The sequence below is a fragment of the Poecilia latipinna genome, unplaced genomic scaffold (genome assembly GCF_001443285.1).
Source record: "Poecilia latipinna isolate Pla-1442-1.1 unplaced genomic scaffold, P_latipinna-1.0 Scaffold209, whole genome shotgun sequence".
NCBI lineage: Eukaryota > Metazoa > Chordata > Actinopteri > Cyprinodontiformes > Poeciliidae > Poecilia > Poecilia latipinna.
The window spans coordinates 137,469-152,785 of NW_015112825.1; the positions used below are offsets into that span (position 1 = coordinate 137,469).

At 41.8% G+C, this 15,317-nt stretch overlaps 1 protein-coding gene across 2 annotated transcripts in view; it reads right to left on the reverse strand.

The window, feature by feature from the left end:
- Positions 1 to 2,231: 2,231 nt before the first annotated feature.
- frmpd1b (FERM and PDZ domain containing 1b) overlaps positions 2,232 to 15,317 on the reverse strand; it is a 30,435-nt gene continuing 17,349 nt past the window's right edge. The window contains exons 5-17 of one of the 2 annotated variants that reach the window (XM_015031500.1): positions 14,781 to 14,883; positions 13,787 to 13,832; positions 13,448 to 13,552; positions 13,195 to 13,290; positions 12,326 to 12,451; positions 12,081 to 12,200; positions 11,228 to 11,361; positions 9,994 to 10,120; positions 9,642 to 9,734; positions 8,756 to 8,938; positions 8,288 to 8,435; positions 6,591 to 7,571; positions 2,232 to 6,407 (exon numbers count right to left, since the gene is read on the reverse strand). In XM_015031500.1, the coding sequence (XP_014886986.1) occupies positions 3,880 to 6,407; positions 6,591 to 7,571; positions 8,288 to 8,435; positions 8,756 to 8,938; positions 9,642 to 9,734; positions 9,994 to 10,120; positions 11,228 to 11,361; positions 12,081 to 12,200; positions 12,326 to 12,451; positions 13,195 to 13,290; positions 13,448 to 13,552; positions 13,787 to 13,832; positions 14,781 to 14,883 (4,790 nt within the window). In that variant the 3' untranslated portion in view covers positions 2,232 to 3,879. Of the gene's footprint in view, positions 6,408 to 6,590; positions 7,572 to 8,233; positions 8,436 to 8,755; positions 8,939 to 9,641; positions 9,735 to 9,993; positions 10,121 to 11,227; positions 11,362 to 12,080; positions 12,201 to 12,325; positions 12,452 to 13,194; positions 13,291 to 13,447; positions 13,553 to 13,786; positions 13,833 to 14,780; positions 14,884 to 15,317 lie in introns of both variants that reach the window. The other variant, XM_015031499.1, reaches the window with a different exon arrangement.

Genomic DNA, 15,317 nt, shown 5'->3' on the forward strand with positions numbered 1-15,317 from the left:
TTGGCGTTTCAGGATAAATGGGAAAATTGTTACATTTTCTTGTGGGGAAAAAAATGAACATGACGGTGCCTTCCTAAAGTATTCGTGCCTCCTCTTTATGTTAAAACCATAAACCTATTTTAGTGGGATTTAATGTGACGAACATCAAAAGGGTGAAGTAGAAAGAAAATGCATGATTTGCAGTATTTTTTTGAATAATCTAAAACATCCACTTGTATTCAGGCTTTGTGGGTCTCAATCCTTTGTTGCATCACCTTATGCTTTTAGCAGTTTGTCCCATCTGGAGGCTTTTATTCTGTTTGCAAAATAGCTAATTCAGATGGAGTGTGAACTTGAACTTTTCATGCCTTGCCATTAATTTTCATTTGGATTTAGACCTGGACTTTCCCTGAGTCATTGTAACACACAGTTATTCTATACACAGCATTCATTTATAGCTTAGGATGTGTATTGTCAGTAGTTACCCTGCTGAAAATACCCCAATCCCATTTCCTTTGAAGCAGTCTAGTATTTTGCTCAATTCGTCTTAACAATTCTGATGACTCCTTTTAGACGCAGAAGAAACAACATCTACAGAGCATAATGTTGCCACTAATAGCAACATTGAAACTGTTAGTGGTGGGGCTGTGTGCAGGATGTGCTGTTTTCTAAATATGAGACTTTTTTTTTTTTTTTTACAGCTTTTATTCTTTAAACTTTCTTTTTGCAACTCTTGCATGAGTGTCAGATTTTTAGAGTTCAACACCAGAGGTGGCAGGAGTGTCTTGGCCGCTTGTGTGAATAATGCCTCCCTGTCAGGTTAGGCGACTTGCCACTTCTTGGTAGGTTTGTAGATTTAGACAGTGCTTGAGATGTTTTATAAGCTAACCTTGATTTATTTTTCTACAAATCTACTTCTGACCTGTCAGCTGTGTTTCGTCTTCCTAAAGGAGTTTGATCACCAAAGTTTTCTAACAAACCTCAGAGGAGCCAGAACAGCTGTAAAATATATTAACTAATTAGGTGACTTGTGAAGTCTTCTAAAGAATTGCATTGAGAGGAATCAGAGCAAAGTCACCGATGAAACTAAATGAAAGATTTTTGAGCATTTGTGACATCTATACCAAACCCTTTGTATCCACTGAGCCTCACTGTACAATGCATCACCTGTCTGACCTGCCCTTTTCCTGAGATACACTCTAATCCCTGCTTTCTGATGACTCGCACAACCTGCAACCATGTGCCGTAGAAAAGATGAGACTTGGCACTCACTCCCGACACAATGACTAAAATGGTGTCACTGTGATAATATATTTTATGTTTTTTAATCACTGAAGAAGTTCTGGCAGTGAGTCTACGCTAATGATTGTTACTCTTCAGGTGACTGCATCAACAGATAAAAACCAGATTAAGGACAATCTGATGTGAGGACTTTGGCTCCAGAAGGGTTGAGCTGCTGCAGCTACAAAGCCTTCCAGCTCCTGGTTGCTGCTCACATTGACATGGTCATCAAGGGGTCATTTGAATTTGAAGGGATAACATTTTTGCCTTCAATGTCATAGGGAGTGTTTTTAATAACACAAGGCTAAAATGCTTGCCCGGATTTCTTAGAATAAGGAGGAAGAGATGAGAAGGATACCAAGGATAAAGAGAGACGCTTCAGTTCACAGATAAACGCTGCCTTAGCAGACGGGAAAGCAAGTTAACACCGGGAAAGAAAGCCAACAGTAATCCTCGTTAACTGCATTAGAGGTTCAGACATGTCAAAACGGCACGATAGCAAAGTTCAGGTTCACCCTCACATGCATTCCTCTTTTTATTTTCACTTCAAATGTTTAAAGTTTACAATGTCATAAATGAGACGTATGACGAGTAGATCCCGGGCACCTGAATTCGCTGATGCACACATCAACAGAGACAAACACCGAGTAAAACGAAACAACATTAAGGTCAGTGTGTATTTTATTCCCAAACAGTACAATTCTTGTTACATTGACTTTGTTGGATGTAAATATTGAAAAGGGACAGCTTGTGTAGAGACACATAAATGTTTCATATGAAACTATGTGCGTACAAACAGAAGAGTGTAGCAGACTCTTCTTGCTCTTTGAACCGGTCTGATGAACAAAAAAAAAAAAAAGAGAGACAAAACACAGTTGGAGCATCATTGAATGGCTTGTTTGTGCAATGATTGATAAAGCTACCAGAAAAAATGGCAGCTGGAAGTCTCAATCAGGAGATTTGCTTTCATACCCTTAGCGTTTTCCTTCGTCACTTTGTAAAATAGAAATACCTCTCCTCACCAGCGGACTAAATGCTTAAGCAGCCTTCATTTTGCCAAATCCCCTTACCATATTTACAGGAACGGCTACTGACTGATCAGTCTTAAGTGCCTTCCTGTTGTTCAAAAGTGGCTCAAGTAAATCCTTCACGGTGGATGGCTCATCAAGCGAGCTGGCTACGTCTTGTGAAATGCGAGCTGATTAGCGAACGCTTCACATCAGCAAACTGATCAGGCAGTGTAATCCTTTTAGCGGCGATTCACAGAGATCAGTACAAACAGTCTTTACATTTGACAAATGCAAATGTCATGCAAATCTTGCAAGTTGTTGCAAATCATGATGCAGAAAGTTTCTCCAAAGCAAGACCAAAAGCCAACATTCCAAGCAAAGTAAAAAAAAACAAAAAAAAACAATATGTTTACACAAGTATAATGCATGTGGTGTTGCTTTTAATGTTAGAATGGAAATAAATAAAAAATGGCACACATTGTGCAGGGGCCGAGGGGTTTATGTTTGCATAGGCGTAAACTAAGGTTGGACACAAAATGTATATCTACAATTCTGACCTTAATCAGTTCATCTGTCAGTGTTTTTATTGATAAAGTGGTGTACAAAGAGGACGAAGAGCAAGGAATATTTGTGGCTCAGTGTTTTTAAGACTGGATCTTTGCTACATCTGGACAGAGTTTAACAGTCACCCTTGTGCCAACTACATAAATAAGGTCCACTGTTTCACTGCCTAAGCCCCCATCCCGACATACCCAGACAACATACATAGACGGAGGCGTTTGGATGAAAACAAGAACGTTCTAATACTGCATATATTTGGGCAATGGGAATATTACAAAGAAACTACTGGAGTGGGGAAGACAGGAAAAAACACTTCATACAAGGTTATGTCTCACAAAAGGTGCAATCTGTAACAGTCAAAAGTGCTCTCCCTGCTGTGTAATAGAGTTTTGTACCACATCTATTTGTGATTGTGAGGTTTAAAACCAAACCCTTAAAAAGGTGTAAACCTTACACATATAAAAACAAAACAGCTATTTATTGTAGTTGAAAACTGTAATAAAGTATATTTTCTAAGTCTTGTCAGTAAGCATACTGCAATAATAAACTTATTAAAATGACAATTTACAGATTACACCTTGAAGAGTGAAGATTTTGTTCAAAAGCAGCAAAAGATAACATAATACTGTCTCAAAGACGAGGGAAAATTTTAAAAAAAAGAAAAGAAGAAGAAAGAAATCCAGTGACATCCTTTTTTTTTTTTTTTAAGTTTCACTCACCAGAGATCTGTCCATGGCAGAAAATGGTGCAAACATTGTAAAAATAAATACATAAATACGTACATGGATAATCAGTACATACATACACATATTGTATCATAAAATAAGAATAAAGTAATTATAAAATTCATATGTACAAATGCATAGTCCATGTGTTACAAAGAGAGGCAGACTTCTCTCTGGCATTATGTGAGGTGTCAGTGTGTGTATGTAATTTGTTGTGGTGTGCATGGCACTTGTACAAAAATACTGGCGTTGCAAACCAATTTGCTATGTGCAGGTTCTTCTTGTCTCCCGTTAGGTCTTGTCTTGGAGTCTGAAGGTTTGGGTCAAAAATTGAGTGGTACACGGCCAGGTGTGTCCGTGGTTTCCAGTGTGCAAGTCCGGAAGAGTTGTGTGAGTGCAAACACTGATGAGATGAGCAAAGTGCAGCGTTTGGCAAGCAACCGCACTCCATCTTCCTCTCCCTGACTCTGTCCAGACCGCACACTCCTACCACCATTCACACCACCAGTCCCAGCTGTTTCAACGGCCCCGACAAACTCTCGGTACAGACCAACTATCTCCTTCAACTTGTCCATAGGCTTCTGCCCGTCGTCGTCCTCATCCTTGTTGACAAGTCTTGCTTTATGGCAGATATCGCAACCAGGACAGGGGTTTGTTTTCAGGCAGGCGGCTGACAGCTGAACCAGTGCGCTGAAGCTAGTGGTTAAAGAGCGCAGAGCCTCATCTGGAGCCCAGCCAACACGTGTGGCTCGCTGACATCCAGACGCTAGTCGACGAGCCTCTGCCTGGAGAAGACTCCTTTCAGGTTCTGTCATGATGATAGGACTCATTCCAGTGCAGCTCTGTCCTACAGCAGTGTTGTCGTCTGTTCCATTGTGATTTAGGTCTGTGCTCTCCAGTTTTGAGAGTTGTTGAGCCTGGTCAAGTGCCCCCTTCTCTAATACAAGAAGAAGTTGATCTATATCTTCACGCAGAGAGGCAAAGCCGCCCCTTAGCCCTCCATAGTTCTTGTTGGTAAGGGAACGAAGACGACCACTGAGTGAAACCGTAGGTGAAACTGGACAAGAAACCAGAGGACTCAGTTCAGAGGATGCGGTGGAGAAAGTAGACAGTGGCCGAGGGTTGTCCCTCAGAAGGGACAGAATGTTGGGTTTTGGAGAGGGTGTCGTTGGAGAGGACGCCTGAGCAGGTTTGGGGCGTATGCGGCGAGAGAACTCATAAACCGTGAGTTCCTCGTCAAAGCTAACCCCATCTTCAGTGTCTCCACTGAAACAGTTGGCGTAAACAGTGCGACAGCCGCAAGACTCCTGATGTTGCTGTGGAGGAGTAGTGTCTGCTCCAGAGGAGGTCGGTGAGTCCCCTCCAATCTGCATGCTTGTCACGCCTCCCAGGCCAACAGCTGAATGAGGCCGTGACTGCGGCTGCTCTGAAGAAACACTGCCACTGTGTGGACTGTTATCTCTAAAACTCAGATTAGGATGTGAGCCATTTGTTCCGCTGGCCTTTTTCATGTGTGAACTTACTTCTGGAGCCTCTTTGATGGTTGCGATGACAACCTCTGCTCCGTCATCTAAGATGCTTCCTTTACTTCCTGATTTTGAGGCTATTGACTCTTTGTCCTTTACAGGGGTTTTGTTTAAGTCTGACAAACCACTTGCTACAGACAAACCTGAACCAAAGCCAGATGTGTCTCCATTGATGGTACTCGTGGAGGGATAGTCCAGATTTCCTAAAATCTCCTGGGAACGAGTCATGTACCATGGCAAAGACTGGATCTTTCCTCTCAGAGCAGAAGCTGGTAGTCTACCTCCAAGGCTGGAGGAGCTAGTTCTCAGATCAGAGCCTGAACCAGATCGACCAGGTTCTCTGCTGTCAAGGCCTCCAACACCTTTACAATCGACTGAGGTGGGTGAGGTGGTAATAGTGAGCGGCGCATCTGTATTTTTTGGTGAAAGGCTCTCATGGCTCAGAGAAACCCTCCTAGGTCCTGACTGGATGCTGCCATTGCGATTGTTCCATGGGTGGATCCCATTGGGTGTACTGATAGTATCCTTAAACATCCCTTTATTTGGATCAGTGGGAGACACAGGAGAGCTAGCAGGTAAAGATAATGGATGAAAACCGATGGAAGAAGTAGGTTTGGGGGGAACCGGTGGAGGAACAGCTAGCTTCGTGCCCGAATTGGAGCGAGGGATAGAGTGTAAGCTTGGTGGACTTTTTGTTAGAACGTTAGATCCATTGACTTTCTCATCAGTTCTTGCTGTTTCCTTTTTATCCGAAATGAATGTTTTGTCACTAGTAAGAACATGCGATCCATTCTCACACAGCAGATTTTTGTTTAGTTGCAAGTTGTTTTCCTGTTTGTTAGTCTTTTCCTCTGATTGTAGTGTTGTGTTGGTTACTGCCTGTTTTTTACATCTCACTGCTGTAATCATTGATGAAGGAAGAGGCAATCCACCTAATGTGACAGACTTGAACTCCATTGTGTCTGGCTCCATTTCCAAAAGTTCAGAAGACAAATGTCCAGAGGCATCTCCATTGCACTGGGCATATGATCTTCCATGTTGGGGTGACTTGGGAGGCATCATCTGAGGTTTGGGAAGCAACTGGGGTTTAGGTGCCAGCGGTGGTTTGACTTTTGTTTCAGGTTTCTGGCATGACTTTGAAGCACTCGGTTGTGGGTGAGCAAGTTGGTTTGTGGAATCTTTTAGCAACTCAGAATCCTTCTTCATTTTAGGTGATCGAGGTTTACTGGCAAGGGGAGATGATGGTTCTTTTCCTTGGAAAGAGGGAAGACTATTCCAGGTTCCACTCGAACGATTGGCATTTCGCCGATCAGCCAGCTCAGCATCTGTAAAAGATGGAGAAAAAGAGCAAAGAAGATACACAGACCGTTATTATACAGCTAAAAGAGGTTTTAAAAGAAATAATTCTTAGATGTTTTGACTTAAAACGACTGTGCCTGCATCAATAGACCTTCGCAAAGAATGAAATAAAAGTTGTCTTATCGTGAAAAAAAAATTCTAGAACAAACCTGACAAATCTGGAACTGGTGGTGTAAATCTATCCTGTGCATCAAAAAACTCATCTTCTGATTCTGAGACGTTGTCCTTTAACAAAAGAGCTGGTTTTGGGTTCGGCGAAGGAGTAAGAAAGAGACTGTCCTCATCTTTAGAAAGGCGGTGCTCGACTTGTGCTAATTTACTTCCAGGAATTGAACTTGTTCTTACTGGGACTTTGGGAGGAGTCTTTTTCTTTCTTTTAATGGGCAATCGTTCAAAAGGTGTGCTGTCAATCATTCTCAGATCTCTTGAACTAGGGATCTTAGATATGCGTCTGAGTTTGTGGATACCCAGGTCCTCCTCCTCCTTCTCGTCATCATCATCATCATCGTCATCGTCATCACTTGTAGCTCCCGCCGGACTAGGTAACAAATCATCCTTGGAGAGCTCTGCGAAGCAGAGGAAAGAGTTATCATTGCCACGGTAGTTTAGGTTTGTGGGTCGCAGGGGCCCTTGACGCTTTGGCTCAAGGAGGTACGGGTGGTGCACATCCAGATTTGAAGGATCTTCACCCGGGCTTGATCCACGAAGAGCATCCAGGCGAAAGGGGGCTTTGGCTGCAGCGTTGCTTTCATCCAACGCAGTGCTCAAGGAACTGCTGGACAAGCTGGAGAAGCTGCTGGTAACTCTTGGATCAGTGTGATACCAGCTGGTCTCCAGGTTCATTTCTTCATCCACAACTTTAAATTTACGTAGACCACTTCCTGTTGCACCTTCTTCCTCTTCGCTCTCGTTTTCCTTGCCTTCTGTTGTAACTATTATTTTTACTTCTTGTTTGCCTTTGTGTTCTTCTCTCTCTTTTCTTTCTTCCTCTCTTCTCTTTTCTTCCTCCCCTCTTCTTCTCTCCTCCCAGTCCGTACTTGCGGGGTCTGAGCCTTTGTAACTCTGAGAATCCATTGGGTCGTCATCATCTGTGGAGTCATCTGAATCACTGCAGCAGCGGGACACATAACCTAATGCAGAAATCGAAGACAAGCACAGTGTAAAGTTTTATGGATGAACACTGTTGAAGAAAATTATGTTCAATTATAACAGGATATCACAGCAGTTATCTTTATCCATACATGTATAGCCTAATGATATACCCTTCTGAAACCCGGAAGAAATGCTCATTTATTTGTAAATGTGAGAAATTTACAACTAAAGTATATTTTATTTGTTTCTTGATGATCGTGAGGCCTCGTTTGTTCTAAAAATATAATGCTGTGACATTACGCTCTGGACAAAATTCACTATGACATCTTTGTTTTTTCTTTAAACAGATTTGTTTGTTTTTTTTAGTTGATTTGCGGGGGATAAATGTCACATTATTTACAGAAAGGTTTGTCTGATTATAATTTTTTACACCACAAACACCAGCCCTTTTAACGTGTTTGCAAGCCTTTTAGAGCTACTGTATGTATTTGGAAGTACAGTATATGATTTTAGAGTTTGGACACATTTAATAAGTTGTACTTCTCAGGACAGTGGCCTCTACAGAGGAGAAAAATAACTCTGTAAACAACTCTGTGGGTCTCAGGAGGCTACAGTATTATTGACATCTGATGTGGAAAATGTCAAAAAGGCCAAAGCCAGAAAGTGATGGTTTTAAGTGAAACGGGTTTTTTTTGCTCACTTGTTAGGGATTCATAGCACACTCCCTCTATTACGGCGAATCTCCCACACACACCTTCTTCAGCAGGAATCCGGTGCACCCTGACTTTCGGGCGCCCCAGACGGAAGACATTAACACTTGGATCCACCAGGAGTTTGCAGTAGCCTCCCAGCAGACACCCTAAGTCTTTGGCAGCCATAGAATCCATCAGTAAGGCAAATGGCTGAGGGAGGGGAGGGCATTGGAGAACATTAGGTAAATGGAGGCGGTGAAAGCCAAAGGTAAGAAAAGAAAGGCGGAGAAGTGGGAGAAAGAAGGAGACACTGTCACCTTTGTGTTAGAGAATTATCATGTACACTAGCTCCCAAAAGTTATGTATTCCTGAACTCGAGGAAGCATACTTGACCTACTTTTATTCTAGCATGAAATTTGGCACAAAAATAGAACGCTAAGTGCATATGCATGTCTTTATCAATGTCTCTGCCAACGTGTTTATGAATTATACAGCATCTGGATGAACAGAGTCACTCGTGGCTTTCCTACCTTCATATCATGCAGTGAAATGCGTAGCAGGCTGACTTTGTCCGACTCGGATAGCAGCTCCACTTTGCTGATGCTGCTGAACTCAACCAATGTGGATATCATGTTGATCTTGTGGTTAATGACTTGACTCAATCCATACTTGGCACCTACTAGCAAGCTGACCATCACTTCCCTGTCCTGAAGCTGAGCAAAGGTGAAAGCACACAAAAATACAACAAAAGGACATCACAGTTATAAGGCATATTGACAATGTAAATCATCCAGAGGTGCTTAAAGGTACACCTGTTTATTTGCATATGATAGCAAATCACTTCATTTAGACGTCTAAATGGAATGAGGACAACTTGTTGAAGCTTAAACCAAATATCACAACTGGAAAGAAACTGGATTTAAGAGACATACTGTTTTGAGAATATCAGAAACTGTTGAGCTTCTGGGATTTTCATACAAAACCATCTTTTGGCTTTACAGAGTTTTGCTTAAATGCTACAGCCTATGTAAGTGTTGTCGCTGGCCATGTCTATCCCTTTATGGCCACATTGTACCCAGCTTCTGATGAACACTTCCTAGTGTACCACATGTCAAATCTCCATAGTCACCAGATGTAAATCATCCAGAGCACATTTTGGTGAAAATGGGAGATTCTTAGCCTCGATGTGTACAGACAAATCTGTTGCAACTGCATGATGTCACGATGGCAACATAGACCAACATCTCTGAGATTTGTTTCCCTTACCTTATGCCAAAAATAATTACGATTGTTAAGCGAAAGTCAGAGGCTAAATAAGGGCCTAACGCAGTACTACCATGATGTACACAGTAAAGTGTTTAGTGCTTGTATTTTAGAAAGTGGACTCGCACAACTTAAAAACAAAAAGGTTCTTACCATCATTGTGGCCGTGTAAGACCGTCCACCATAAGAAATGAGTTCTCCAAGCTGAGTAAGGTAGGCTAATCTAGCCTGCGTAGCCGATATTACCTGGAACACAAAAGTTAACAAAAAAAAAAAGAGAGAAAATATAGTAAAATCAAATCAGAAATTCTCTGACAGTCTAAGCAGATAAGCTCCTCCTTAAGTACTCCGCTGCCCACTACTTATCATTTTCTAACGTCTTTAACCTCGTAGGATATTAACAGCTAAAATAAAATGCTCCCCAAAGCCTTCACAATACAGGCACGATCTGTAACGAACGGCCTTCTGTGCTTTTTCTGTCACTCATCTGTCATTCCTTGTCTACCTTCTGTCGTGGCTCAAGAAGGGACTGGATTTTTTTGAGGTGGTAGCTAATTGCCTTCCTCAGGTCCTTCTCCCTCATGTTGCTCAGCAGCGTGGGTGAGATAAAGCTGTCCAGGCCAAACTCCTTCCTGCCAACAACACATACACAGAGGAATGAAAATCAAACTTATAAAACAAAAGTGATCTGGTTGCCAGCACTATTTGACTTATTACTAAGAATAAATGATGTCTATAAAATGACTTAACACAAAGAAGATGTCATTGTAAAGGCAACTATGAAGCACTTTTATAATTGAAAACAACATCAACATACTTATTTAATAAACATAGTTAATAAAAACTGCAACTGTCTTCTTACGTGGTAAAACAAAACCCTCAGCAGTCTACTTTCTGAAGCTAACATTGCCCTTGTTAGCAATTTTAACTGGATTTTGTTTGACAAGCACAGCCTTAAAGGCAAGAAGGTTTGCATGGATTCCAGCGTGCATACCAGTTTGAGCTGTTAAAACCTTTCCATGCATGTCAGTAAATGTAAAGCATGTTGTTTTTCTCGCATAATTGCACGGAAAACTGTTAATTGTATGGTCGCTTGTCTTTAAGAGTTAAATCAGTTTAAAGAAATAAAGCAACCTGGAGGATTTCAGGGTTGTTTGTATACATAAAGTATATATTTTGGGATGAGTGAAGAAAATGTTTGCTTTATGCAAGACACTAAAAACTGAAGTGTTTTCGTGAACATTTGTTTGAAGACTCAAAGCGGAACGCTCCAAGCTAAGCTGTTAAGAGTACCTCTACTAGATTTTATTAGTCATCAGGGGAAAAAAAGTTTTGTTTTAAATATGCAATACTAATGAAAGAGTGCAGGTAACACCAGAATTTGTATCGGACATTTCCCCATACCAACAATCCCCCCTAAACCTCCTGGCCTTTCCTTAACCCTAAAATCAGGCCATTACCTTCTGTATCACTTAAAAAACACAATTACATCCTCACACACCAGCTTTAGATCCCTGGAGCTGGTGTGCATTTAGGCTATTGTCCTCATTACATATGCCCAATATGCTCCATCACATTAATAAATGACGTATTAATAAATTAGTATCTCCAGTCTAGACTAATCATAATCCTGAAAGCAGCAGAGCGCCTCGCTTTCTAGACCATCAAAATCAATGACAGCCAGCAGCGACCTTCGTGTTGTGACCTCAAACTGACCCAGACTCACACAGAAGACTCACGTAATGCTCTTGATAGAAGTCCGTGTCTGTCCACAACTATCAAGTCTTTCATGCATGTGCAAGGCAGCCAGACGGAGCGCCGTGTTACACTTCATCTCCACAGCAAAACGCTCCTGGAGCACATCTCCAACACTCTGAAATCATCAACAACCACAGTCAAATGCGAACGGACACTGCGTACACACATGCATGTCGAAAAGCTGTTTGTGCTCTGATGCACCGCCAACATCTACTATACGGCAGAGGTTGGGGAAAAGAAAAAACACATTGGCAACTCTGGAAGTCTTTCTAAGTAAAACCAACAGTGGGAACTCCAAACTGTCAGGAAAAACAAGCACAGCAGGACGCAAAGACTGTTTTTAAAACATTAAATCAGCATGACATAAGTGGCACTCCTGTGGCTTTTATTGTGCAATGAAAAATATGCACAGACTGTGTATGGCTTCGCATTTGTTGGTTTTACAAAGAAGCCTCAGAGCTACGTCATCAAAGTGGCGACTGCTTAGAACAGCAAATGTGAAGATTACTAGAGACTCAAAGAGGTGCAGGAATAGAGTAAAGCAATTGTTACACGACAGAAGAGAATCATAAGAGACTGGGGCCGTCTTGAAATGATCAGAGAGATTCACGGTGCAGCTTTACTGTTCTAACAAATTCTTCAGCTTTGATGAATATATTTCTTAGTTTTGGGGAATTTTTTTTTAAAGAAAGCACATTGGTTGAAGTTGTGAACTAAACAAAGTACATACAGTCGTTTCTTTAACTTTATGATACATGAAGGTTTCTCCAAGTTAGTCACTAAAGCGGAATAAAAAAAAGTATATAAGTAGTGCTGTTGACAGGTTTCTCTGACCTGCAAAAAGAGATACTCAAAGGCCAAGGAGTCCTCCTGCAGCATGTCTGTGGGGTCTCTGGGAATGAAGCAAACCCTGAACAGACATCTGTAATCATGTGAGTCTTTTTTCTGCACCACCTGGTGGAGACAAAACATAGCAGATCCTACATGCATTACACCGACACTCAGCCATAGTGTGAGCGTTCGTCTCTGCCCCCCCCGAGGGTGCATATAGGTTCGTCTGCAGAGTGCAGATCCCTTACCTTTTGTATGAGCTCGTCTTCATGCAGCAGCAATAGTTTTGTGATGCTATACTGCTGCTCTAGTACCAGACCAAAGTACTCAATCACCCGGATGGACAGTTTTTCCTTCAGAGTCAGAACAATGTCCTGGAAAGACGGGAAAAACAAAATTTCAACCAACTAAAACAAACTTGCTTTTCCCAGTCTGCTGATGCCAGATGGACGATCTCACACCCCCCTCCCGCCCCCCCGCCCTCCTCCCTCCTCAGTTTTCCCCTGGCTGGGAATTAAAAAAAAAAACAGTGAATCCAAGCAGGAGAGACGTTGTAAAGTGAAAATAAACTTAATCCCGCTGGTGGTGAGTTTTGGAAACAATTATCCTAACATGCAACCTCTTCCGGACACATTTAGTAATTATCATTCCATAATCAAGAGAGTTTGGGCAACTGCAGCCAGTGAACATACTACAAATTACAAAACACACCCACATTCCCTTAGAAACCTGTTCACAGCAGTGACTCACTCACGCTGGTTTGCATGTGAAACCCTTCACCGGATTTTCTCAAAAAAAAAAAAAAGAAAGACGTGCTTTTTCAGAAAACCAAAGCTGTGCCAATCATCGGGTCTTTCGACAGGATAATGATCCAGGTATATGGCTAAATAATCACAGAATTGGTTCCCAAGCCTCTGAACCTTTGTATTGGGTCTCATGACGTACAACATCAATGTTCAAAATGTCTGACTCGTATTAGGATTAAGATTCATCTTGGTCTCTTGGGCAACAACATGGATCTAATTTTTTATCACTAGCTGATGTCGTCTAAATCTTTAATGAAAATGCCTCATTGAGCTCAGAGGGCTATAATGATGGTGAAAACCAAAACCCCTACCTTCACAGAGGTTGTATTGTCAAACTTGAAGGCCTTGGTCTGGCCATTCTCTAGATAGACTTTCAGGACATTAGGAAGGAAGAGAAGAGAGTTTCCCTATTGGAAAAAAAGAAAGAGGAAGCAGTTAGACATGTAATTAAACAACACAACGCATTTCAAATGTGAGAATGAACCATCCAGAAAAAAAATTATTCATTAATTCCTCTTTGGTAGGTTTTTTTTTTTTTTTTGTCGTCAGAGAAAGTGTTTCTACCTGAGTGTGCCCATTGACCACCACCTCCTCTGCAAAGCGCACTTTAACTGGATTACTCCTCAGACGAGCTCTCTTCTCTGCTGACATTATGGATGACTTCGGATTCTGCAAAACAAGAGCTATCAATGAGACAAGCTTATCGTATAGCCAGCAGTGAAATAAGAAAATGGGAATCTGAGAACGCAACTTGTTTTAAAGAAATCATAAATTTCTGCAATGCAATTCGGTTTAAAGAATGGGGGAATATGCAAACTTACTGTCACATGTTAGGAAAAAAAAGAAACTGTTTCAAATGTCAAATGACTTCGCTAACGTGTTGAGATTTTTCTTAGTACTCACTGTCATGTGCCGCAGAATAGTCACATTAATGCAATCCTCCAATTCCCTGTGTGGACAAAACCAACAAATAATAACACGGGATGCGCACACGTCTTTCTGCACCTTTGTACACATTTAACTTTTCCACATTTTTGTCAAAGTACAACCACAGGCTTTTAATAAGCAGTTTTTTTCTTTGTTTACAATTAATAATCCAAAAGTGTACCTTCTGGATCTAGAAGGGTGGTGTCTAAAACCACCTGTCAACACCTTGCACATCTTGAGATCGAAATGTATGATTATTCTGTGCAAAATAGTTCAAATGCAGTCAGAATGAACTAAGTTTTGAAGGCTCAACAATGATTCTAGACCTGCACTTTGACTGGACTATTCAAACACATGAATAGCTTTGGCTGTATGTCTAGTGGTGCTTGAAGGGTCCTGTGTGAAGTTGGACCTCTTTCCCCTTTTTAAAATCTTTTGTATATTTGAACAGGTTTTTGCTCCAGAACTGCCCCTGCAGGTTGCTTCATCCATGTCTTCCACAGAGTTTTCTCTGACCTATCTGCTGTGCTCCTTCATGGTGCTGTTTGCACTCTGATGTTCTCCAGCAAACCTCTGAGGCCTTCACAGAACACCTGGATTTATATAAAGGTTAAATGACAAACAGGTGGACTGAATTGACTCTTTAAAGAACTTCTTAAGGCCACTGTTTACACTGGATTTTATTTATTGGTATTACAGAATAAAACGTTGAGCACAGGTTTTACATTTTCATGCATAAAAAGAAAACCAGGTTTTCTTTGACTTTTCTTTAAATGAAATACTGCAACGTGGTGAAATGTAGAAAAGCACAAGGGGTATAAACAATTGTCCAAAGTGCAAGAGGTCTTCCATCCAAATGTAAACGTGAATGGTACACACACACTCTTAGAAAGCGTCACCATGAAGCAGCTCAGATGGTGGATTTAGTCATCGCTCCGCTCTGCCATAAACCTTAGATAGATGGTCTCACCTCAAGATGTTCTCCACCTGCTCTGCACTCAAATCCTCCATCACTTTATCATTTATCTGCAGCACCTGGTCTCCTGGGAATAGGATCCCATCTGCGGGGCTCCCTGTGGTACACACACACATACACACACACACAAGCTGAACATAAACCCTGGCTGCAGAAACGTGCACGAGAAGCACACGTCACAGAATGGCACACATGCTCACTGAACAGGGCTGACTCAACAGTGTTGGGCTGAGCTCTCCAGGACGTGAGGGGTTACAGTTATTCTGGGTTTCTTCCAGTTCGCCTCTGCTCTGCCTACTCTGGTTATTTATACTCATTTGTCTTCAGGCTAGAGAGAGGCACAGCAGTTCCATCTCACTCTGTAGCAAACGCACAGTCACTTCCAAGCCTACAGAACATATGGGACTGTCGACACACACAGGCACACGGCTCCGCGCTGCTCTGCCTGCCACTCGTGTTTTAGCCTCTGAAGGAATGCTGCGAGCTTTCGCACAAACACACACTGAAGCGCAGCTCCACCCTTCTCTCCTA